Raw genomic sequence first — 23,813 nt, 5'->3', positions numbered from 1 at the left:
GACAGGGCATTTTTTGCTATTGAACTTTAAATATTTTGCTTTTAGGATTTCAGTTTGTCTGACTTTTAAGACAGATACTCTGTATATAAGGAGCTCTCAAAACTCAATAATATGAAAGCAAACAATCCAATTAAAAAATGGGCCAAAGAATACACACATACATCACTGAAGAAAATATATGGATGGCAGGCAAATGAGCATCTGAAAAGATGTTACTAATTGTTAGGGAAATGTGGGTTAGAACCACAGTGAGATACTACTATGTATCTGTTAGGATGTCTAAATTAAGATTGACCATACCAAGTGTTGACAAGGATATAAACCAGCTAGTAGGAAGCAGGGATGCATTACCAAGAGGCATGGAGAAACTGGAGGTGACTGATGTGTTTATATCAATTGTGGTGATGGTTTCATGGAAGTATATGTATATTAAAATAGCAAACTGTGAATCTTAAATATGCAACTCATAAAGTCAGTTGTATCTCAAATAGTTGAAAAATTTTCAGTTCATTGTGTAAGTCCATTGCATTTGTATTTTTGAAAGTGTTATACGTGTTATTCATTTTCCATTTGAGTAGGGCACTTTCTCTCACACTAAATATTAATGTTGGAACAGTGCTTTAGAATCCCTTGAGATATTCTCCAGGGCTGGAATCAGGGCTGTTCCAGTAACCATAATTTATTAATGGAAACTCTCTGTATAGAGGATTTTAGCAAATTTGGGAGGCAGTTTTAAGAGGCATGGGGCGAGTGTTTTAGCAATGTATTCAAGGAGGGAGAATGAGCTCCAGTGACTGCCCCCACTAGACCAACATCTGCTGTTTGGTATAAAAAGTGGGCATTTTCCATCTCCTTCCAGAGCTTGCCTGTCCTCAGGTTCAATCTCCAACAGTGTTAAGGGCTGAAGACCCAGAGAATTCTGATGTTGCTGTCTTCAAATCATTTTTTTTCAAAGAGCAAGGAGTTAATTGTATTAGTACACTTCAGATTGATCTTTTTGTTACATCCTAACTTTTCTTGATCTTTATTTATCTCACTTCTTTGGGACACCCCTCCCCTGCCCCCATTGCAACATGGCTCTAAAGAACACCTTATTTTGTAACACAGGCTCAGGGTTTTTTCTAATTTTCAGGGGCACCTGCCATACCATCTATCTCTTCCTAGCACTGAGTGAACTTTTTAGGAAGTGGAACAATTTGGGATTTGGGGTCAATTTGCCTGTGAGCCAGTAGGAGCCACCCTTTACCAGTGGTCACCTTGGTCCTGACTCTCTGGGCTGTTTCTTCATCCATGCAACCATAATAGCATTGTCTATCTTTCTGGTGCCTGTGAGGGTTAAATGAGATAATGTCCAGCAGCTAATAGGTGCTCATGCCTTTATTCCTCACAGACACACAGCTATACTGTACCATAAGTCAGGCAGCAGAGTGGGGGAAAGAGTATTGGTATTGCATCTCCACTGTTATTTGAGGCCAGGCCCATGATACAGAACATCTTTGACTTGAACAAGCAATAAATACTGTGAGGGGCCCTCTCACCTGACATGGCTTTTGCTGATCATTTCTCCCAGTTCAGGTTGAGCCTGCTTTCAACAATCCCTGATGTCACCCCTAAGACTTTGCCAGCCCCTGACATGCTTTGCACACCCACCCCTGAAATGACCTCAGAAATGGCGAGATGGTCCCAGAGCAGAAAACTGGGAACGTGCTCCGCGGACCACAGCCCTGGGTGGTATTTTGGTAACACCCTCGCACTGGAGGAGTGAGGCGGTAGTAACAGATCTGCTTCTTGCTCCTCAGCTTCATTTCGCGTGGCGGCTCTCCCGCAGAATCTGGAATAGGGTGATTAACCGGTACCTCAGGACACGATGTAAGAGCTCAAAACATGCAAATTGGTTGTGGGGCATAAATAGACTTTGCTGAGCTCACCCTGGCCGTCTCTGCAGGCTCCGGGGCCCATTCACTAGGGCAGCCGGGGTAGCAGGAGGCAGGGCGGGAGCGCCATGCAGCTTGGAGCTCCTCACCTCCATTGGACGTGTGTGCCTCCCTTCTGCAGCAGCAGGACGCTCGCTCTGCGCCCGCCGGGGCCGGCCGGCACCTGCAGCTCGGGCCGCACCCCCACCCGCACCCTTCACGCACCCCCTCCGCTGAGCTTGGCAGCAGGTGCCTTCTCTTGGGAGATCGCTTCGCATTAACTTTCCCATCTGACATAATAATAATGGAGAGAAAATGAAGAGATCCCATTAGCGGCTGGCTGGCAGGCGGGCGGCCGGGAAAGCGAGGAGCGAGCGCAGGGTCCCCGCGCGCCGGAGCGGATCGGAGCGGAGGGAGCCTGTATTTTTAGCCAGATGCCGCGTAACTTGCTGGCGCTCCCCGCGCCGCCCAGCAGATAACGGGGGAGGGGGAGCTCGGATTTCAGCGCGGGCGCCGGACGATGGCAGCGAGACAGGGCAGGTCCGGGCCAGACCCTGCGGTGAGTGGACGAGCTGCTGGCGGCCGCTCCGGCCGGGCGCGGGGTGGCGCGGGGCCGCCGCTGTGCGGGGTGCGGGGTGCGGGCCTCAGCGCCCCTAGTTCGGGCTGCGGCTGCCCGCCGGCGCCCGGCGCCAACTTTCCGGGGCGGGTGCGGGGACGCGCGCTGGGCTGCCCTTCTGCTGCCTCATGCCGGGCGCCGAGGCTTCTAGCAGGATCCAGAGGAAAATTCCTTTGGCCTGGAGGCCGCGGCCGCCAAGGGGCTGGTGCCGGGAGGCGGCGCGACCTGTGGCCGGCGGGGGCGAGGTGCCACGCGCGGGAGCTCGGAGTCGCCGCGGGGATTCCCCGAGGGGCGCGTCGAACGCTCGCAGAGACTGTGTCCCCTCACCCTGGGGAGGAGAGTCCAGCCCAGTGGGTACAGCTATGGGGGATGCCACAACCTCGGGTCCTGGCTGGAGCAGCTGCGCCTAGCCGGCGGCCTGACCAGAAACCTTAGAAACGCCGGTTGTCCCGCGGTCCCTGGGAAGCGGGAAAAGAATGGGGGCGAGAGGGAAGCAGACCTGTTGTGCGCCAGAGCCCAACTGTGGATTATCCTCGTTTTAGATCTGGGGAAATTGAGGTTGGCCAACGTGGACGAGGCACACAGCATCAAGGGGCGAGCAGGAATTCACAGGCAGGGTGCTCCACGCCAGGCTCACCCTGGCTTTTCACAGACCACCCCAAGTAAGACACAGCCGGTAAGGCACCATGCTGATGGCACAGAGAGTGGATAGGGATCTTCGCAAGGCCCCGCATTTGTGTTGGGGGTGGAAAGGGAACCCAGGGCTCTGGTTTGTACATCTTGTTGCTTTAGTGACACCTCTCATTTGTTCATTTCATCTTTGCCGATAGTAGTCAGATTAAGGTGCTGGAGACAGTTTGTGAAGCAGGAATAGCCCAACTTTCTGGAAAGAAACCTATTGAAAAGATGCACGGTGGCCTCCAGAGTTCACTTCTGTTTCTGCAGAGTCAAAGGCAAGGGCCACACAGATACTCAGGCTGGAGCTCTCTTTTCTGTGAGGACTTACCTGGACCTGGAAGAACAGACCTAGGATCCTCACCACCACCACCACCAGTATCACCATCACCCCCCCACACACACACACACGGAGTGTCACGTAGGGAATGCAGCCTGTCTCAGTCACCTGACTGAGCTGCAGTTCCCCCAGGAAACCATCAAGACTGTCTTTCCCCTAGTTTTGACAATGGCTGTGTCCAAGCGCATTCTGCCCAAACAAGATGCTTTGGGAAAGAGAGATTGCCATGTTGCTTTCTGTTTACAGACACTTGTTATTGGATTAGTTTTCCATTCATCATTTTGGAAGGAAACTGTGTCCTCAAAACCTTGAGACAGAGTTGCAATCTGTGCTAGGGAAAACTTGGGCCCCCTCAAGCCCCAAAGAAGGTATAAAGAGACCTGAGATCCTCTTACTCTGTCTGAAATTAAACTTTGCCTGGCCTCTGGTGGTTTGGAAGGCTGCATTGCTCATGTGTTAGAAACATGCTGACATTCAGCAACATGCTTCCGGCTCCTCCCTCCCAGAATACTGGAGGCCCCTCCGCTACCCATTTATCACTATAATAGTATCACTCTACTCAGGAAGTACAAGTTTAATAATAGTCTGGGTATCTCAGGTAACCAGGGTTCATCCCCTTTCAGAGCAGCCCTGATGAGAACTTGAGTTCCAGGAGGAATTCCAATCTCTTCCTTTCTCTTCCATTTCCTTCCTCCTGAAAGCAGGCGGAAGGCTTCCTCTAGCCAAAGCTGAACTTGAGAGGAACTTTATGAGCCTTCAAAAGTGACAGCACAGTGGTTAAAAGAAAGACCTTAGAGATACACTACCTAGATCCAAACCTGGCCAATTAACTGTGGGACTTTGAGCAAATTGCTTAATTTTTCTATAACCTCATCTGTGAAAAAGGAGATAATAAAAATACTTGCCTCATGGGATTCTTGGGGGGGGGGACAAACAAATGATCTTATTTAGAGTGCTTAAAACATAGTAAGAACTTTATAAAAGTAAACTTACTTTGTTTTGAAAGAAAGTTCAAGGATATCACATGGACTGACCTGCAGGGATGTGGCCCAGGGGTGAAACAAAATGTACATTGTGGAACCCCTCCATTCCTCCAAAACACACATGCACACACACGTGTAATTAAATTAAAATGGAGCTCAAGATAAAGAAGGGACAGAGACACAAGAGAGCAGCCTTGGTGGGGTGCACAGGGATGTGAGCACCTTGAAGGCACCCATCCAGGTCTTATGGGAGTTGCGGGCCTACTGACTGTACACAACAGCAGGCCCTTTTGGGTTCTCTAGTTTCTTTCCACGTTATGGCTTTCTTGAGGCTGCTTAGAAGGGGATGGATAGGACTCAGAGAGGGCCAGCAACTTTTCTCCAACTTACCATAGCCTAGAGAATGTCTGGTTAGTATTTTGTTGTTGTTTTCCTGATTAGTATTTACTCAGATAAATGTTTTTAATGGAACTTATTGGATTCTTCTGAATCTCTTCCCACCCTGTTAGAGACATAGCGTCTTCCTGGGTGCACAGAACACTAAAGCATAGGCAATTAAATTGGAGTAGTTGAACTAAATGGGTAACAGGGGCTCAGAAGCACAAGATGGTAAACACCAGTCTCATAGACCAACTAGGACCATTTGCTCTGTAGTTTATAAATTACCTGGCATCTTGAAGGTACTAGTGAATACTTGTGAAATGAATCCATAGATGCCTGTGTGCATGAATGACCCCTTTATAACTCAGCCGCTTTACTTTTCAAATCATGAAGACGAGGACTTACATTCTGATTTTTCATTCTCTCTCTTTACCTTAGCAGGATACTGGACTTGAAATAGGGTCTCAATAAATACATTGTAGAACTAAACTGAGGGATGCCAGTGGGAGTGACATCATTATTTGAAATTCACCTCTAAGAGACCCTGACGATCTTGCTTATGTCCTGCCTACCCACTGCCCATAGAAACCCACCTCCCCCCCCCCCCAAACAAACAAACAAAAAACCTGACAAAACCTTAATGAGTGAACTTCATTTCTAGGCAACCTTAGTCACATCACTTCTGTGGGTCTCGATTTTATCATCAGGAAACAGATTTGTAGAACTAGATGACTCCTTTCTAGAGAACTGTGTTGGCCTTAACACCATGCTTAGTGTGGGACCTTCTGGACCTGTCCAGAAACTTCCTTTTCCATGGATAAACTCTAGTCCTCGCCTAGCTCCTACATCTGTCAGGGCTGTCTGAAAGGACACTCTCAGGCTTCTATGGCTGAGAATGGCCCATGGCGTCATGGACTTTGGTCAGGCACAACAGTCCTTGAACATTAACTAGCTGCAGAACTTGGGCAAATATTAGCTTCTGCAAACTCAATTTCACCAGCTCTAAAATGGGGATAATAATTATACTCACCTCACCAGTTGTGATAAGGATTAAAAGATATACTGTTAGGGGCTGGGGGTGTAACTCAGTGGTGGAACATTTGCCTTGCATGCACAAGGCTCTGGGTTCAATCCACAGCAACATAGAAAAGAAAAAAAAAAGGTATAACTCACTTAGCCCATTGACTGCTATTATAATTTTATGTTTATATTATAAAAATTACAGACACCATTTAACCTTCTCATTCTAGTCTAGATTGGCTTCTCTTGGCCTCTATTTATCTCCTTGTCTGTCATTAATATTCTGCTTTGCTTCCTAGAGTCAGTGCTTTGAATAGTCAAATAGAGTTGCTCATTGATATTGCATCTGTTTTTATCCATCTATTCTCAGGTTTTTATCCTGAATCCTATTATTGTGCTGGAAAATATACTCAATTGGTGGGAGAAATGTCTCCATAATACCTTTATTCTTTTTTTTTAAAAAAAACATGATGTCATTTTAAACATCTTTGTTTATTCATTTTTATCTGGTGCTGGGGATTGAACCCAGTGCCTCACGCATACTAGACAAGTACTGTACCACTGAGCCACAACCCCAACCCAACATCTTTATTCTTGGGGAATAATGTTGTGTTTTTCCTTCTAGTTGAACACAGACAGGCTTTCTCAATCAGCAGGCCTAGTCATTTAGCTGGGAGATATACCTTGGGTCTTATTTCTCTGGGACTCTAGCTCATGCATGGAGAACCAATAGACTGATTCTTGTTTCTGAAATATTTCCTTCATCACAGATGGCTTGCTGAGGAACCTGGGGACATGGGAACCATGTGCTTCAGGTCAAATGAGGCCTTGACCTTGCAGACATTAATTCTTTGAAGGACTTAAAAGAGATACAAGATTTGGTCCCTGCCTCAGGAAGCAAACAATTTGGCTGGGGAGATAAGATTTACATTAATTAAATAACTAGAGAAAGTTGTATCCTATGACTTCTGCTTTTTGAAGATGGTAAATATTGAGTATTGAAGGGCAGAATCATGCAGGGAGTAGGAGCCCAGGGAGACCTTGAAGGAAGGAGAGATTGGAATGGACAGGTGAGAGCTTCAGGGCTCAGGGAGTGGTGAGGGCACAGGCAAGGAGGGGGCAAAAAACAGGAATACCACAGGGAGACCAAAAAGAGAGGAGGGGGTCTTCCTGCTGGTGGGGCAGCATGTGTCATGGGAGGACAGCCCCAGAGCTTGTATTGGAACCTATATCAAAGGGGCTCAAATGGGACCTGGAGGAGGGAGGATTGGCCAAAAATCAGCCTTTGGGGAGAATCCTGAGACTAAGGATGTTTGTTTCATCACGGGGTCACTGTTAAATGGCAAAGTGTGTATCCCTGCTTTGGGGAAGGGGTGATCAGAATTTCTTTTTTTTATATATATATATTTATTTTTCAGTTCTTGGCGGACACAACATCTTTGTTGGTATGTGGTGCTGAGGATCGAACCCGGGCCGCACGCATGCCAGGCGAGCGCGCTACCGCTTGAGCCACATCCCCAGCCCGATCAGAATTTCATTGTAGAATATTGTTTGGGGATTGTGGGGCTGTACATTTTGTGTCTTCCATGTTTAGGGATGTTGGCATTAGCATGTATATATTAGTTTCCTGTGGCTGCTAAGACGAACTACCACAAACTGGGTGGCTTAAAAACAACAGAAATGTATTCTCTCTCAGTCAGGAGGCCTGAGGTCTGAAGTGAAGTAGTGAGCAGGGCCATACTCCCTCCAAAGTCTCTGGCAAAGGATCTGCTCTTGGCCCCTTCTACCTCTGTGCTTGCCTGCTACCTTGGCTTGGGGGCTACCATCACTCCAATGTCTGCCTCCTTCTTTACATAGCTTTCTCCCCTGTGCATGTGTCTCCTCTTCTGTCTTTTCTGAGGACACACAGCAGTGGATATAGGGCCAACCTAAGGAGTCTAAAATGATCTCATCTCAGGAGCCACAACTTAATTACATCTGCAAGGACTCTGTTTACAAATGAGGGCACACACTGGTAGTCTGCAGAGATCAGAGTGTGGAAGAATCTTTGGGGGCCATCATCCAGCATGTTCTCTGAAGATGCAGCGTAGAGGAAGGAGACAGACCTAGCCCTCAGTGGAGAGGGCACCACCAGGCATGTGTTCTGGATGAGTGGCATCACACACTTTCACCTGTGACTTGTCCACACAGCCACTCTTACCTGTTAAACTCAGCCAGTATATGCCTGGTGTGCCAAGCATTGTGCTCACATAATTATCTTCTCAAAGCACCACAAGGGAGTAAGGAAGAGTTTCTTCTCCACAGCTTTCACATAGGGTGGCTGAGTACCTACAGTACTTAGCCTGGACTCAAGGGACCTGCTCTGAGCCTCTTCAGTCCTTTTATTCCATTTGTCTGCATTAGCAGACTTTCTTTTGTTGTCCTCAGCATTCACTCTCTGGCCATCATTCATCTTTAATGCAAACCAGTGCTCCCAGCAGCACAGTCTTCCAGTGTGTGGGGTAAGTGTCTGAGTAACAGCCCAGAAACAGAAGGCTTTAATGTCACTCAAGAAACTGGACAGGGATTTTGGAGCACCTGAGTATCTAAGGCCAGATGAAACCAGTAGCAGAGCTAGGAGGTGAAGCTCATGAATTTCAGAGCCACCACCTGCCTTAATCCTGGTTGTGCCTTTTACTTCCTATGGGACTCTGAACAAGTCACTTCAGCTCTCTGTGCCTCAGTGACCTTATCTGTAAAATGGGGACCATGGTGGTATTTCCTTCTTGGATTTTTTAAATGGAGGTCAGTGCATATCTCCGTGTGTGCCCATGTGTGGCGATATATACGTAAAATGCCGATAATGGTTCTTAGCACCTAGTGAGTAGTATGTGCTGTTTGCTTACAAAAACAAAAACAAAAACAAACAGCCCCACAGAACATATGGCTCTTCCTTCTATGCCTGTGCTCATGAATCACTGGAGCTGGAGACCTATGTGATATTACAGGCTCCTCAGCAAGAATGTGGAGCTCTTGAAATATCAAAGGAGTGAACCCAGGCCATGCTAAGCATTCACTGTTGGAATAGGATCCCACTCAAAGCCTGCTGCCCAGCCAAGATGTTTGCTTATGAAAATACACAAAGGGTGGGAGGCATGGTGTCTAGGGCAGCCTTATATTCTGGTTCTCAGTGCACCCACCTGAGAACCTGACAGGAGGGTGAGGTGCTGCTACTGTGACGTGGGCTCAGATGATATTGTTACAGCAAGACACCGGGCACACTCCACTCACAGCCTGTTGTTTTCCCTACAGGCTGATGCTGCTACCAGCTTTCTGAGGGCAGCACGATCAGGTAACTTGGACAAAGCTTTGGATCATCTGCGGAATGGGGTGGATATTAACACCTGTAACCAGGTAAGTGAGATGGAGGCAGGCATATTGCCTCTGAAGGGTCACTCTTCCCTGGTGTTGTTTCTTGAAAGCTTTTGAGATCTCAAAAACCCCCAAGGGCTCTGCATGCTGTAGCCCCTAACCTTGTGGAGACATCTCTGGCTGCTGAGGCTGAGCCCCAGTGAGAAGGGCTGCTTCCTGACAGGTGGGAGTGAGACCCACCCTGGACCCCCAGGGGCCTCTTTCCTTAGTAGCTGATTCCTGCTGTTGTCTTAAAATATGTGGCCTTTGAAAGTGGGCAGGAGGAAGGGCCTTTGAAGGAGGTGGTATTAGTGGTAAGGTTAAATCACTTTTGACCATCAGCTACCTTTATGGGTTTTCAGCTGGGCGGAGAAGAAAGGTGAGGGAGGATCTGTCAGGTGTTGAGGAAGGCACATCTGAGGAGGACTCCAACACCTTGCTCTTCATGGCTCCTGAGCTTGTGACAGGAGCTTGGTCTCAGGAAGGGGCTGGGAAGGAAACAGTGTGTTCAGGATGGACTGCAGGGCAAAGGAGTCAGATGCTGGGACAAAGATCTAGGAGCTAGCTGAACAGAGAAGAAAGAAGCTTCGGGAAAGAGGACAGGTGAGGGATTTGGGCTCATGGATTGGTGACTTGTTTTGGTTTTTGGTTTGTTGGTGCTTGTCAGCCAACTGAGTGATTCAGGTGCGCATGCAAGTTCAGTTTCTCGTTTAGAATACATTGGCCAACAGCGACTCCTCTTATTTTTACCATAGTCATTCTTTTAGAACTTGCTTTTAATGGTAGTTAAATGTAACATAGAGTTTACCCTCTTAGCCATTTGTAAGTACAGTTGAGTCATGTTGAGTGCATTCACAGTGTTATAGGCCACCACCAGCATTCCTTCATAGAACCCTTCGTATCTTGCCAAACTGAAACTTGCCAAACTGTCCCCATTAAACAACTCCCCACTTCCCGACTCCCCAGCCCCTTCTACCCTCAGACCCTATGAATTTGAGAAATCTAGGGACCTTGGAGGAACAGAATAGTACAGCATTGTCCTTTTGTGACCTGCTGCTTTACCTTGCACAGTGTCCTCTGGTGTGTCTGTGTTGTAGAGGCTGCATGACTTTTGCAAGACAGCGAGGACAAATTTTCTGCCCAAGACAGGTTAAGTTTTCCATGGGCTACATTCCTCTGTCCCCTGCCCTCCTCATCCTCACTTCCCTGCCACTCCCAGCTTTGCTGCAAATGCAAAATACTGCTTGCGCTCTCTCCTAGGGCCAAGACCCCATTTGGAGTTGCTTGATGGCACAATTTCATAGCTAAAAGATCAGAGAGGAGCTGGGCATGGTGGCACATGCCTATAATCCCAGTGGATCAGGAGGCTGAGACAGGAGGATCTCAAAGATAGCCTCAGCAACTTAAGCAACTCAGTGAGACCCTGTTTCTAAATAAAATACTAAAAAGGGCTGGGGATGTGGCTCCGTGGTATAGTGCCCCTGGGTTCAATCCCTGGTACCTCTCCCCCACAAAAAATCAGAGAGGACAGAGTGGGTGAGGTACCTGACAGAAAACTAGGAAACAGAGGGAAATGCAAAACCCATGGCAGTGAACTTCAGAGGGGAGCAGAAGACAATGCAAACTGGATGAGGAAAAGGTAGCCCTCCTCCCCTCCTTTCATCCCTCCACCCAGAACACCTATCCTACACATCCCAGACCTATGGATGTTGGTGATTCTAACCAAACACCAGACCCTGAGTTGAAGGTTGGCCCTTGGGGGGCAGAAGGGAACTCTGAACTCATTGCTCTGGTGGAAAGAGGTGGAAGAAGGAAAGTAACAGGACAGGCTGAGAGTCCTGGAGGAGAGTGGCTCAGGAGAGGGGGCTTAGACACCTCTTAATACCACACCCCCAGAAACAGGTGCACAAGCTCATTCATGTTGTTCCCAGCACCCCCTACACCCAGCCCAGGTGAGGGCTGCTCTCCTGTGGCCTACGTTGCTGGGCCGGGCTGTGTGGGTTCTGAGGTTTTCCATGCTGTGGCCAGAGAGATGCAGCTGGATGTTTCTCTGCAGTGCAGTTCCTGGTGGAAGCGACTCAGGCCTTCGGAGGCCTTCCAAGGGTTAAGATTCCAGCTCTCAAAGGAATCCATTTAGCCGAAATGGGGACAACTGAACGTTCATAAAACTTGAGCCAGGGCTCATTTTCTGTGTGAAATTGGAAGATTTTGATGACATCCGGGGAATGGCTTTGTCCTGATTGGTCTCCTATTGGGTGTAACTGCCTCATCCCTCTGTCTTCTCTCCTTAGAGGACCTCCTTGGTTCATTTCAGGCTCAGAGAGCAGCAGGCACCGAGGCATTATTTGCACTTTATTGACACAATTTCTGATGGGCTCAGCGCCAGTGACAAGTTGCAATTCTCCCTGCTAGACACTGATAGGGGCGGGGGAGGACTTCAGCCTCGAGACCGCAGTCTAGGCTATGACAAGCCTCTTTCTTTCAAAGAAGATGCTGCTGCAAGAAAGGAAATGGATGGCAGAGAGGAGTCAAAGGAAAACTCACCCCAGGGCTAAGCCCCTGGCTGTGGGCTTGTTCCTGAGGCTGTTTCGTCCCCTGCTCCCCACTTTTGGGCCCTAGTGGCTTGTGTCTTAGGTCCATGACTGTGCAGTGACAGGCAGCTGCAGATGGGCTGCACCTGGAAAGGAGCTGGTCATGTTGCCTGAGCTCGCCCTGGTTGTGTAGAGGATGATTTGGTTTGTGCTTTAGAAGGGAGAGGACAGGCAGTCGGGGAAGGGCTGTTTCCGAATTTGTGCCCTCATTGGGCACATTAGAGCCCCCATGGGGACCATATCGCTTCTTTATAATGTTCACAGGGCTGGCCTCCTAATGGTACTAGAGCTTTCTCCTCTGTAAAACATGCATTCATTGTTTTGAGAAGATAAAAACAGGCTCTTGTCCTGGGGTCACGGCTTGGGAATTTGCTTTCTGCTGGAGTCTTTTGAGCTGATGGGCCGTGGAGCAGGGGCACAACCTGCACTCCTCCTTATGTAAGCAACGCTTCCAGATAGTACGCGGAGGGGGAAGAATGAGTGCTGCTTGCCGTCAGAGGAAGTAATTACTCTAAGGAGGGTAGGAGAGGAGCTCTGGGCTTATATAAGAGGCATTGGAATATTCAGGGCAGCTTCCTTATTGCAGGGATCATATCTGTTAATTTTTACCATTATCATCACTATTCTGTTTATGGAGCAGAACAAATTCAGACCTAAGAACACACACACATGTACACACACCTACACCAGAGAATTTATGTGGATTCCTGTTTGTTTGTTTTAGTGCATTTAAGCATCATTCAAGCTTCAGGCCCCTGCATCCAATGTCTTCCTATTCATCTCCAGGTTTACAAGGAGTGCTGGGCTGTAGGTATTTAAGAGCAAAATAAGTCATAGGCCTCAGCCTCTCTGAACTCTAGGCTAGTGGCAGTAAGAGCTGTTCATCAAATAAATAGAAATAGAGGTGTGACCCCAAAACTATTGTCATGAAAGAAAACCCTAGAATATTCTGAGAAGGCAAGAGGTCTGGCCTGGAGATCAGGAAACGCTACCATGAGCAAGACGCAGTGGAACTGAAGGATGAGCAGGGCTTAATGAGGTGAAGGAAGGGAAGAATATTCCAGTCATGGAGAACAGCCTGAGCAAAGTCCTGGAGGCAGAAAAAAAGAGTGGAGTGTTTAAGGAAGGCCAGGATAGGGCAAGTGCAGAGAGCAGGAGGTCCCAGGTGAGGTAAAGCTGGGATGGAGCTGGAACTTAACAGGCCAGGGTAAGAGTGCAACATTCAGCAACTGGGACAGCATGCCCTAGGCCCGAATGGTATGTGTGCACACACGTATATACGCATTGTGTGGTGTGTGTGTGTTTACATACTACTCCAGATATAACCCTGGAGTTGCTCATGGAGGGGAAGGGATTTGAAGAAGGGGTCAGAGTGGCCAGAGCAGCAGATGGGAGAGGTACCTAAGAGCTTGAGGCAGTGGCTGCAGGCTAAACGGAAGGGAGGCATTTTAGCCGTGAACAATCCAAGCAACCCTGTTAGTGTGTCCTGTTTAACTATCTCCCCAGCTTTCAGAAGCCATGTGAAGGATTCTGGTCTTTATCCTGGGAGCAGTGGAAAGTGAATGGTGGATTCCAGCAGGGGAGTGCCAGGCTCAGAAGTGTGCTTTAAAGAATCGCACAGGCTACGGTGTAGAAGACAGATGGAGAGTGCAAGGTGACCGTAGGGAGGCCAGTCATGAGACTATTGCAGTAGCCCAGGAGGAAAATGTCGGTAGCTTGGATATGAGCTGTGGCTGTAGAGATGGAGCAAAGCCAGCAGGTCTGGGCAATGAACTGGCTGGGGGAGAACAGGGAAGGAAATCCCAGAATGATCCTCAGGGTCTGGTTTGTGCAGTGGGTGGATGGTGTCACCAGCTACTGAGAAAAGGAATGCTGAATGCAGACAGAAACATGGAAACAGAGTGAAGGGTCAGGAAATGAACAGCGTGGAGATCCTGGTGAGTAGATCTGTGGAATCTCAATGGAGACATATAGTAAGTAATTGGACATTTGAGCCGGAACTCAGATAAGAGGTCCAGCCCAAAGATAGTATTTGGAAGTCGCTCAGCATTCGAGGAAGTCAAATGCTGGCATTGGCTGGTGCAAACAGGGATGAGAGGCATGTAAAATACAATCCCACTAGTGTCTTTGTGGGGTAATTCCACGTATATTTATTAAACAACTACTGTATGCCAGATTCTATTCTAGACATTGAACAAGCTAGACAGAATAGACAGTCTGTGATCTTGACATTTGTCTGTGGGTGTAGAAGACAGACACTCACCAAGAAAATGGACAAATATGTAGTATCAGCTGATGAGAAATTACCATGGAGGAGAAATAAATAAGGGAGAGGACTGTGTGGTTTCTGGGGAATAGCATTCCTGGAAGAGGGGGAAACATATGCAAAGGCCCTGGGGCTGAATAAGCTTGGTTTCTTTGGAAAGCAGCAACAGGACCCTGAGGTGGAGTGAAAGACCCAAGGGAAAAGTGGTTAGGCAAGGAGATGGGGGAAATTACAAGGGCCAGATCAGGAAGGGCTTGCAGGCAGTGGTGAGGACGTGGACTTTGTTCCAAGGATAATTGTAGGTCATCTCTGTGCCCTAAGAGGTGCTCTATCTGACTTAGGTTTTTAAACAATCACCGTGGCTGCTGTGCAATCTGCAGAGTAGACCTGGGGCCCAGGTACAGAGCAGGGAGGCTGGTTAGGAGGCAGGTGCTGTGTACCAGGTAGAACCCCACAGTATCTTGGAATGAGGGAGAGACTGTGGCAGTCTGAAGATTTGCCTCTTGGGCTTGAGGTGTTGCTGCCCCTACTGTGGTGGTCTCAAGCACACAGATGCAGGTCCCTTATATAGCAGGGACCATGTCACCACACAGAAATGGGCTGGTTGACTTCAATCTCAGCCCAAAAGCCACTGTGAAGACATCCTTGACCCCCCCCCCCCGTCCTGAAGTAACCTTCACCTTTATATCTATCAGATCCTCTTTTACAGCTCAGTGGAGTCCCACCATGCAGCATGGTGACATTGGGCACATCTGTGGCTCCTGGCCGACTCTAAGCCACACAAAGGCAAAGTCCACACCGTCTCCCCACAGCACCCAGCATTGGATATGACACCTAATAGAGGTTCTGATATTTATGTGAATGAATGGTTACTTAATTATGCTTGTGCCAATCTTAGGTTCACGTGTTTAATTTAAAGGGTTATTGCTAAATCATTTCTATCAAATCGTAATATTTTATTATGAAGACTGGAGCAATTAAAAACTACTTCCTAGGATAAGGTAATTGGTTTTATGCTCTTATCAGTTAGCCACATAAAAAGAGAGCTAGAATCATTTTTCTGTTCACTTCCTAGATTAGTTGGGTCAATACAGCTGCTCCTCAGGAACCATGAGCTCTAACTTTTTGCCCTGGAGGTCCAAAAGCCTCGCTAGTTTAATTTTCTGTTTTATTCTTATAATGCTAACAAATGTGGCCTTGCTTGGCCTTCCTGATAGGAAAGAAAGTATTAAAGACCTCAGCAGAACATTTCCCACCAGAAAGAGTGGCCTTGTCATCTACAGCTCTGGTGTGAGACAGACAGAAGAGAGGGCTTCTGGGACATCCTGACATTGCTCTTGGCTACCTTTGTCTAATTTTTCTCCATATACTTGTTACTGCCTGGTTTATGCATTTGTATGTCTGCTAATTTTTCTTTCTCGACTTCAATAAAATGTAGACACCTCAAGGGGGAAAGAGCTTTGTCTTGTTCAGTGCTCTGTATCAGGATCCTGCTTGGCGCTAGTAGATGCTTATAAAATCATCAGTGGATTGAATGAAAAGCTGCAGGGATGTGCTGCGAAGATTTTGGGGACCACTAATGATCTGAAAGCTTCTCCTCAGTCCACATCAGTACTAAACTAAACCTACTGTTTTTAAGAGCCTTGTTCAGTGATGAGCTCTTGGGATAATGACTCTGCTGGGTTGACCACAGCTCAGATGCTGGCATCGGCCCTACTGGTCGAGTATGTGGCAATATTTGCTGCTGTCTCCAGGAGCTCGACCATCTGCACGATCCCAAAAGCATAACAGATTTCTGTGCTAATGCAGCCAATGAAAACATGCAAAACCACACCAGTTCCACTGACACTGCTTAGATATCCATGTGTGCCTTAGGCAGCCCCGTGGTGGCTGGGTACTTGTTGAGCTGGAAGGTGAAGAGTTGTAGGCATTTTAGATACATGGGGCATACATAACCATAATTTCTGCTACAGAATAGACTTTTCTTCAGCAACCAAATGCCAAGTCTTTTGACCAGGAGTTGTTGGGCTCTGGTGATTGTGGTAATTATGACCTTTCCAAGTGGCAGAATCTTAGCCCTTGGAAGAGATCATGGTGTTTTTGACTCTCATTTTATAATGCTGGAAACCGAGGTCTAGAGGTTACCTCTGAATATCTCACAAACTTTGTGACTTTGGATTTGGTGAGATGGATATAGGAAGGTGCACCTGATGTTTCTGAGCTCATTCATTTATTCCACAGACATTTATTGAGCAGTGCCAATGCTAGAGACCAGGATTAACAAAGATAAATAAACACATTCCCTGCTCTCAAAGAACCAAGAGGCAAAGGGAAAACTCTGGTTTATTTAAAGGTAGAAGGTTGCAAATTCAATGTTTTTTTTTTATTGGTTGTTCACAACATTACAAAGCTCTTGACATATCATATTTCATACATTAGATTGAAGTGGGTTATGAACCCCCAATTTTACCCCAAATGCAGATTGCAGAATCACGTCGGTTACACATCCACAATTTTACATAATGCCCTATTAGTAATTGTTGTATTCTGCTACCTTTCCTATCCCCTACTATCCCCCCTCCCCTCCCCTCCCATCTTCTCTCTCTACCCCATCTGCTGTAATTCATTTCTCTCCTTGTTTATTTTCCCATTCCCCTCACAACCTCTTATATGTAATTTTGTATAGCAATGAGGGTCTCCCTTCATTTCCATGCAATTTCCCTTTTCTCTCCCTTTCCCTCCCATCTCATGTCTCTGTTTAATGTTACTATTTTCTTCCAACTCTTCCTCCCTGCTCTGTTCATAGTTGCTCTCATTATATCAAAGAAGACATTTTGTATTTGTTTTTTAGGGATTGGCTAGCTTCACTAAGCATAATCTGCTCTAGTGCCATCCATTTCCCTGCAAATTCTATGATTTTGTCATTTTTTATTGCTGCATAGTACTCCGTTGTGTATAGAAGCCACATTTTTTTTTATCCATTCATCTATTGAAGGGCATCTGGGTTGGTTCCACAGTCTAGCTATTGTGAATTGTGCTGCTATGAACATCGATGTGGCAGTATCCCTGTAGCATGCTCTTTTAAGGTCTTCAGGGAATAGTCCGAGAAGGGCAATAGCAGGGTCAAATGGTGGTTCCATTCCCATCTTTCCCAGGAATCTCCAAACTGCTTTCCAAATTGGCCGCACCAATTTGCAGTCCCACCAGCAATGTAAAAGTGTACCCTTTTCTCCACATCCTCGCCAGCACTTGTTGTTGTTTGACTTCATAGTGGCTGCCAATCTTACTGGAGTGAGATGGTATCTTAGGGTGGTTTTGATTTGCATTTCTCTGACTGCTAGAGATGGTGAGCATTTTTTCATGTACTTGTTGATTGATTGTATATCCTCCTCTGAGAAGTGTCTGTTCAGGTCCTTGGCCCATTTGTTGATTGGGTTATTTGTTTTCTTATTGTCTAATTTTTTGAGTTCTTTGTATACTCTGGATATTAGGGCTCTATCTGAAGTGTGAGGAGTAAAAATTTGTTCCCAGGATGTAGGCTCCCTATTTACCTCTCTTATTGTTTCTTTTGCTGAGAAAAAAACTTTTAAGTTTAATTAAGTCCCATTTGTTGACTCTTGTTATTAACTCTTGTGCTATGGGTGTCCTGTTTAGGAATTTGGAGCCCGACCCCACAATCTGTAGATCGGAGCCAACTTTTTCTTCTATCAGACGCAGAGTTTCTGATTTGATATCAAGCTCCTTGATCCATTTTGAGTTAACTTTTGTGCATGGCGAGAGAAAGGGATTCAGTTTCATTTTGTTGCATATGGATTTCCAGTTTTCCCAACACCATTTGTTGAAGATGCTATCCTTCCTCCATTGCATGCTTTTAGCCCCTTTATCAAATATAAGATAGTTGTAACTTTGTGGATTAGTCTCTGTGTCCTCTATTCTATACCATTGGTCCACCCGCCTGTTTTGGTACCAGTACCATGCTGTTTTTGTCACTATTGCTCCGTAATATAGTTTGAAATCTGGTATCGCTATACCGCCTGATTCACACTTCCTGCTTAGAATTGCTTTTGCTATTCTGGGTCTTTTATTTTTCCATATGAATTTCATGATTGCTTTATCTATTTCTACAAGAAATGCCATTGGGATTTTGATTGGCATTGCATTAAACCTATAGAGAACTTTTGGTAATATCGCCATTTTGATGATGTTAGTTCTGCCTATCCATGAACAGGGTATATTTTTCCATCTTCTAAGATCTTCTTCTACTTCTCTCTTTAGGGTTCTGTAGTTTTCATTGTATAAATCTTTCACCTCTTTTGTTAGGTTGATTCCCAAGTATTTTATTTTTTTTGAGGATATTGTGAATGGAGTGTTTTTCCTCATTTCCATTTCAGAAGTTTTGTCGCTGATATACAGAAATGCCTTTGATTTATGCGTGTTGATTTTATATCCTGCCACTTTGCTGAATTCATTTATTAGTTCTAGTAGTTTCTTTGTAGACCCTTCTGGGTCTTCTAGGTATAGAATCATGTCATCTGCAAATAGTGATAATTTAAGTTCTTCTTTTCCAATTTTTATGCCTTTAATTTCTTTCGTCTGTCTAATTGCTCTGGCCAGTGTTTCGAGAACTATATTGAATAGAAGTGGAGATAGAGGGCATCCCTGTCTTGTTTTAAGTGACATGCAGAGAAAGCCCAGAGGAAGTTTTCATGCCTGACACACATGTTCATTGAGCTGCTGTAATATGCCAAGTGCTGGTCAGCTGCTGGTGAGTGAGTCCCAGGGCCCGCTGTCCTGTTGTTTCTGATCTGGGATGGTGGCTAATATGCCATGAGCCAGAGAAACAGCCCAAAGGAAGACTGGGAGCCTCTGGTCTCTGTTCCAGGACAGAATCAGGAAGTGGGAGTTGCAGTGAGAAGGAGTAAGCTCTAGACATAGGCAGGAGTGGGGAAAGGCAAGGGGTAGTGGGAACTTGGTGAGGTCGGGGTACACGAAATGACAGAGTGGTGGTCGACCAAGCTGGGGAGGTTCCATCTAGATCAGTTTAAATATAGAGTCTGTAACTTTTCTCTGTCATTTTTTTTTTTTACTTAGGAACTGTTGACAGTCATAGAAATGGTATTAAACCACATGGTTCCTAAATTCTACCTGCACCCCACAGGTACACAGAAAACCTTCTTAATATGATAATGGGGTCACATTAAGCCTTCACAAGACTCACTGCCTTGTTACAGCCCTGGAATAGTGATGAAGTAGAGAGAAAAATAAATCCCTGCAGCCCCCACCTGGGACAGTGATATTTATTCTGTGGTGTGTAGTTAAATAAGACAAGCAGCTTGATGCCCGTGAGCTGGTGCTCTGGATCCTTCTGAAGTTCTGATTTCCACTAGGAAAGGAATTAGCAATAAAGATAGAACTTGGAAACCTCTACCCCTGAATTATTTTAAATAAGGACATTTCTTTTGTATCTGGGCAGGAACTGAGCTATTTGATATTCCTCTTGCTAATTCTGAGACCAAATGGCAATTGTAAAGTAAGTGATTCCTTATCACAAGTCAGAATGACCCACCATGTTTCGCCATCCCAGATTGCAATTTTGCCAAGTTTTGCTATCCAAAGCCCTTACTCAGCCATGACCTTTGAATATTCACTTTACCTTCATGAGGTGGGCAGAGCAGGTGGTGGACAAGGAAGGCTCAGAGAGGTGAAGAATCTTCCTGAAGCAGATCCCTGCACCCACCAGCCCAAGTCCCTGCTCTGTACTGCACTGCACAGATGGATTGGAAACTGAGCAGCAGAGATTGTCATTCTCTGGGCCATCTGCCCCTGGACTGGGTTCATTTTTATTCTTCCTTTGCAGTGTAGAAAGAGTTAACTGACCAGTTCAGTTACATAAAGATGTCCATTTGTAGCAACAACAGGGACATCTCTGGGATCCTAGGAACTAAGAAAAGGGTGACTAGCATTGTCAGGAACAATCTGGAACATATTGCAAGGGAAGTACTCCCTCCAAACTCCACTTTATGGTTTGATAGCTGTGAATTTACAGTATGAAGACCAGATGTGATCCTCTTACTCATGAGAGACTAAGAAAAAAGAGCTCCATGTATGTGGCAGGTTGCACGAATGTGCGTTCAATTCTGCAGACTCTTGTGCAAAACACTCTGTGCGCCAGACTCCACGCTAGGGCCTAATTATAACGGAAAACACGGGATCTCAAAAAATCCAGGCCTTTGGTGCAGATGGACACGAGCAGATAAACGCAATATTATGTAATTGGGGCCTTGAGAGTTATCAAATGAGTCCCATGGAAACATGCTCAAGAGGGAAATTCAATTTTGGGAGGCTAGAAATAGGGTATAATGTGGCAAAGAGGAGCAGAGAGAGTGACCAAGAAAAGTGAGTCTTGATCCGATCCTGAGGGAGTCTAGCCTGTCTGACAGAGGAAATGCCGAATGCCATCTCATTCCTGACAGGAATAAATTGAATGTGAATTGGCTTAAAATGTTGGTTCTATTGACCATAAATTCTTTGTTATAAGCGTTTTCTCTTTTTAAAAAAATTTTTACTTATTTATTTCTATGTGGTGCTGAAGATTGAACCCAGTGCCTTACATGTGCTAGGCAAGCACTCTGCCACTGAGCTAAAGCCCCAGCCCTATTTTATATTTTATTTAGAGACAAGGTCTTACTGAGTTTGCTTAACATCTTACTTTTGCTGAGGATGGCTTTGAACTCGCAATGCTCCTGCCTCAGCCTCCTGAGCCGTCATTTTTTAAGTAAACAAAATTAATACATTTTTTGCTTAAAAATCCAAACTATGCAGAAATATATAAAGTCTGATTGTTCTCTGCAACTCTCTCCCACTCCACAAATCATTAACTAAATCACTGTTAATGATTCAGTGAAATCTTGTCATACTTTTTTTTTGTACATGTAGAACACATATCTTAAGTGTTTTCTGAAGTCTGCTGCATTGTTCTCTCTTCTCCCCCCAACCCACCCACCCCTGGGGTGTGGAATTAGAAGGAAGCCAAGAGATCAGAGCAGGTTGGTTATTGTGCAGATGTATAGATTGAGACCCTGGGAGGTGGCTGATAGGATGATAGCTTAGAAGCCTCAACTCTCACCCAATATTCTTTCTCTAAACCCCATTGCTCTTCTTCAGAAGGTCTGGTTCTTTTTATTTTTTAAAGGAGTGCCAAGATCTCGGATAGAGAATCTTTCTAGTCCATAGGAGATATTCTTAGCTGCTGAGCTTAATTTCAGAACCCCATTCTCTCATTAACTTGAACTCACACTTCCTCCTGCTCTACTCCCAAGGGCCCTACAACCTCTGCAGTGGCTTTGCTGCTGAGCCACAGGATTTCAGAGCGTGGGGGCAGCTGCAAGCTTTGTACAGTCAGAGAGTAGAGGGAAGGTGATCTGAGGTTGATTTGTCTCCTGGCGGAGTTCTGAAATCGTGGGTTTCTTCTTTTTCTTTTTAGATAATGAAAAGAATGAGAGTGAGTGTCTAGTAAACTATGAATCTTAAAAGCTATCTGGGTAGAGAACTAAACTTAGATTGTAATAAAGCAAAGGGAAAATGCCGAAAGCTGGTTAGTTCCTTTCTGAGTTTGTACGTTCCTCTCGGATCCTTCTCTTGTGCTATTTTCCCTGTTCCTACAGGAAAGACAGTCTTGCAAAGGAGGCTTCCACCTTAGGGTGTTTTCCCACCAGGGTTAGGACAGTTGCTTTGGCTCTGTTGGGCTTCTGATTCATTAGACTCCAAGATCATATATTTTTAGCAGACCTTTCCCACCAAGCTGGTCTCTGGGGACCTGTCAACTATCAGGAGTAGAAAGAGATGAAGGTGGTCTGGCCTTGCAGCACATGTGGCATGTCCTGTGGAAGAGGTATCCCCTGTCAGAAGTGTCCATAGGATTCTGAGGGCTGCTCTCTTAGGATGGATGGTTTATATCCTTCCTGGAATAATGTGAGAACTCAGGTCAAGATGGCACCTCACTGGTTCTTTGGAAATGGGATGAATGGATGCGGTTAGATCTCCACCGGCTCAGAGTCCCTGGAACCATAGAAACCCACCCAGCCCACCCATCCTTCCCCATCATTACCAGAGCCCAGAGTCACCCCACAGCTCTGCCTCCTCTTCTTCAACAGCCTCTTTCACTCCTTGCCACTGTTACTCCCTGTCTCCTATTTTCTTTTTCTTTTTTTTCAATTTTTTGGTAGTTTCCAACTATGGCATGAGCATTACAAATTATCCCCCACCACCGTGACCACTTTATGGTGTTTATGTGCACTCTTTCTGTCTATATATCCACCTGTCTATCCATCCATCCATCTATAACATATAACATGTATGACATAATTCTCTGTCACCCTTAGACATTTCAGTGCACACCACCTACAATAAAGGATGGTTTCCCACACAACCACTCTGCATGCCTCCCAATCACCAAATCTGCATCAATACAGCACCATCAGCCAGCCCACATACTTCATGACACTTTTGCCAATGATTTCTTCCTCTCCTTTTCTGTTCCTCCCCCTTTCCCCTCTGTCTTATTCTCTCTCTCTTTCCTTCTCCTTCCCCTTCGGTCTCTTCCTGCCCTGACCTACCCTCTTCACTCTCTCCCTTTCTCTGTTACAGGATTCTCTTCAAGTACATTCTTAGGTGACCTGGTCATCAGTTTCCTTCAATCTGGAATAGTTCCTCAGTCTTTGCCTGCCTCTCATGCTTTTGACTATATTCCATTCTGAGATTTGAACCTCAGCTGTGTCTTGCTGATGTTCTCTTGTGGCAGGACTAAGGTATTGTGTTCTTGACAGGAATACTGTGGAAATTGTGCTTCCTACCCACCCCTGCAGATTTTAACCTTGATTACTAGGTAAAGTTGGTGTTGCTAGATTTTTTCTATTGTAAAATCATCAATGTTTCCCTGGTAGTTCATCTGTATTTTCGTGGGGGAGGGAAATATTCTGATATGATAATGTCAGTATCTTTTCCCTATTAGACTTTCAGCCATCAGCCATGGCCATTCCTGAATGACTTTGGCCTGTATCAGCTACCACTCTGATGGTTCCAAAGAGTGACTCTCTGTTTTCATCATCATTTCCTTTTTTATTTATATCTGTTTGGATTCATGGATTCTGATCCCATTCAATGGATTTTAACCTGATCCTCTCATGATTTAATGTTCAAGTCTAAATTAGGGCAGTAAGAGCTCTTTTAATACATTGGGAGTTTTGTTCTTTGATATGTCCTCATCATTCTTCAAGTATTTCCTTACTTTCTGGCATGGTTGTCCCAGGCTTATTTTGTATTTTCCCTGTGCTTATTCTGCCTGGATCAGCTATTTCTCCAAGGAACTCTGGATTCTGTTGGTGAAGGATGGTAGTTAGACACCAAAGTCTGCTCACTTGAAGTGCTCATTACTCCTGGTTCTCATGGAGAATCCAGATTGAATAGGAAAATAGGATATTAAATTCAGAAACCTCTGTATAGAACCCTCTGTGTAGATACCCTTGCCCTTATCATGGGAAATATCTTCTGACTGCTTCTGACCACTTGGGTAAAAGGGAGCGTCACCCCAAAATCAATTTATCCAGAAGTTTCTCTTCCACCACTCTGATATCCTTAGT

The 23,813-nt window shown here is 45.8% G+C and overlaps 1 protein-coding gene and 1 long non-coding RNA gene across 8 annotated transcripts in view; one reads left to right on the top strand and one right to left on the bottom strand.

The window, feature by feature from the left end:
- Positions 1 to 1,359: 1,359 nt before the first annotated feature.
- Positions 1,360 to 2,163, bottom strand: LOC308634880. Of its 2 annotated transcripts, none has more exons than XR_014019098.1 (2): positions 2,024 to 2,163; positions 1,360 to 1,831 (listed from the first exon to the last, which is right to left on the bottom strand). It is a non-coding gene; the product is annotated as an uncharacterized lncRNA (long non-coding RNA). The 2 variants fall into 2 exon arrangements; XR_014019099.1 differs by having other exon boundaries at positions 1,929 to 2,070.
- Positions 2,164 to 2,302: 139 nt separating this feature from the next.
- ANK1 (ankyrin 1) overlaps positions 2,303 to 23,813 on the top strand; it is a 99,506-nt gene continuing 77,995 nt past the window's right edge. For 4 of the 6 annotated variants that reach the window (XM_081269048.1, XM_081269045.1, XM_081269047.1 and 1 more), the window contains exons 1-3: positions 2,643 to 2,883; positions 3,072 to 3,205; positions 9,220 to 9,321. In XM_081269048.1, coding sequence (XP_081125174.1) covers positions 2,658 to 2,883; positions 3,072 to 3,205; positions 9,220 to 9,321 — 462 coding nt within the window. In that variant the 5' untranslated portion in view covers positions 2,643 to 2,657. The other 2 variants (XR_014019097.1, XM_081269046.1) reach the window with 2 other exon arrangements.

Source organism: Spermophilus citellus (genome assembly GCF_964194105.1).
Source record: "Spermophilus citellus genome assembly, chromosome: 16".
NCBI classification, from domain to species: Eukaryota; Metazoa; Chordata; class Mammalia; order Rodentia; family Sciuridae; genus Spermophilus; species Spermophilus citellus.
This window is presented reverse-complemented; position numbering and strand designations above follow the sequence as displayed.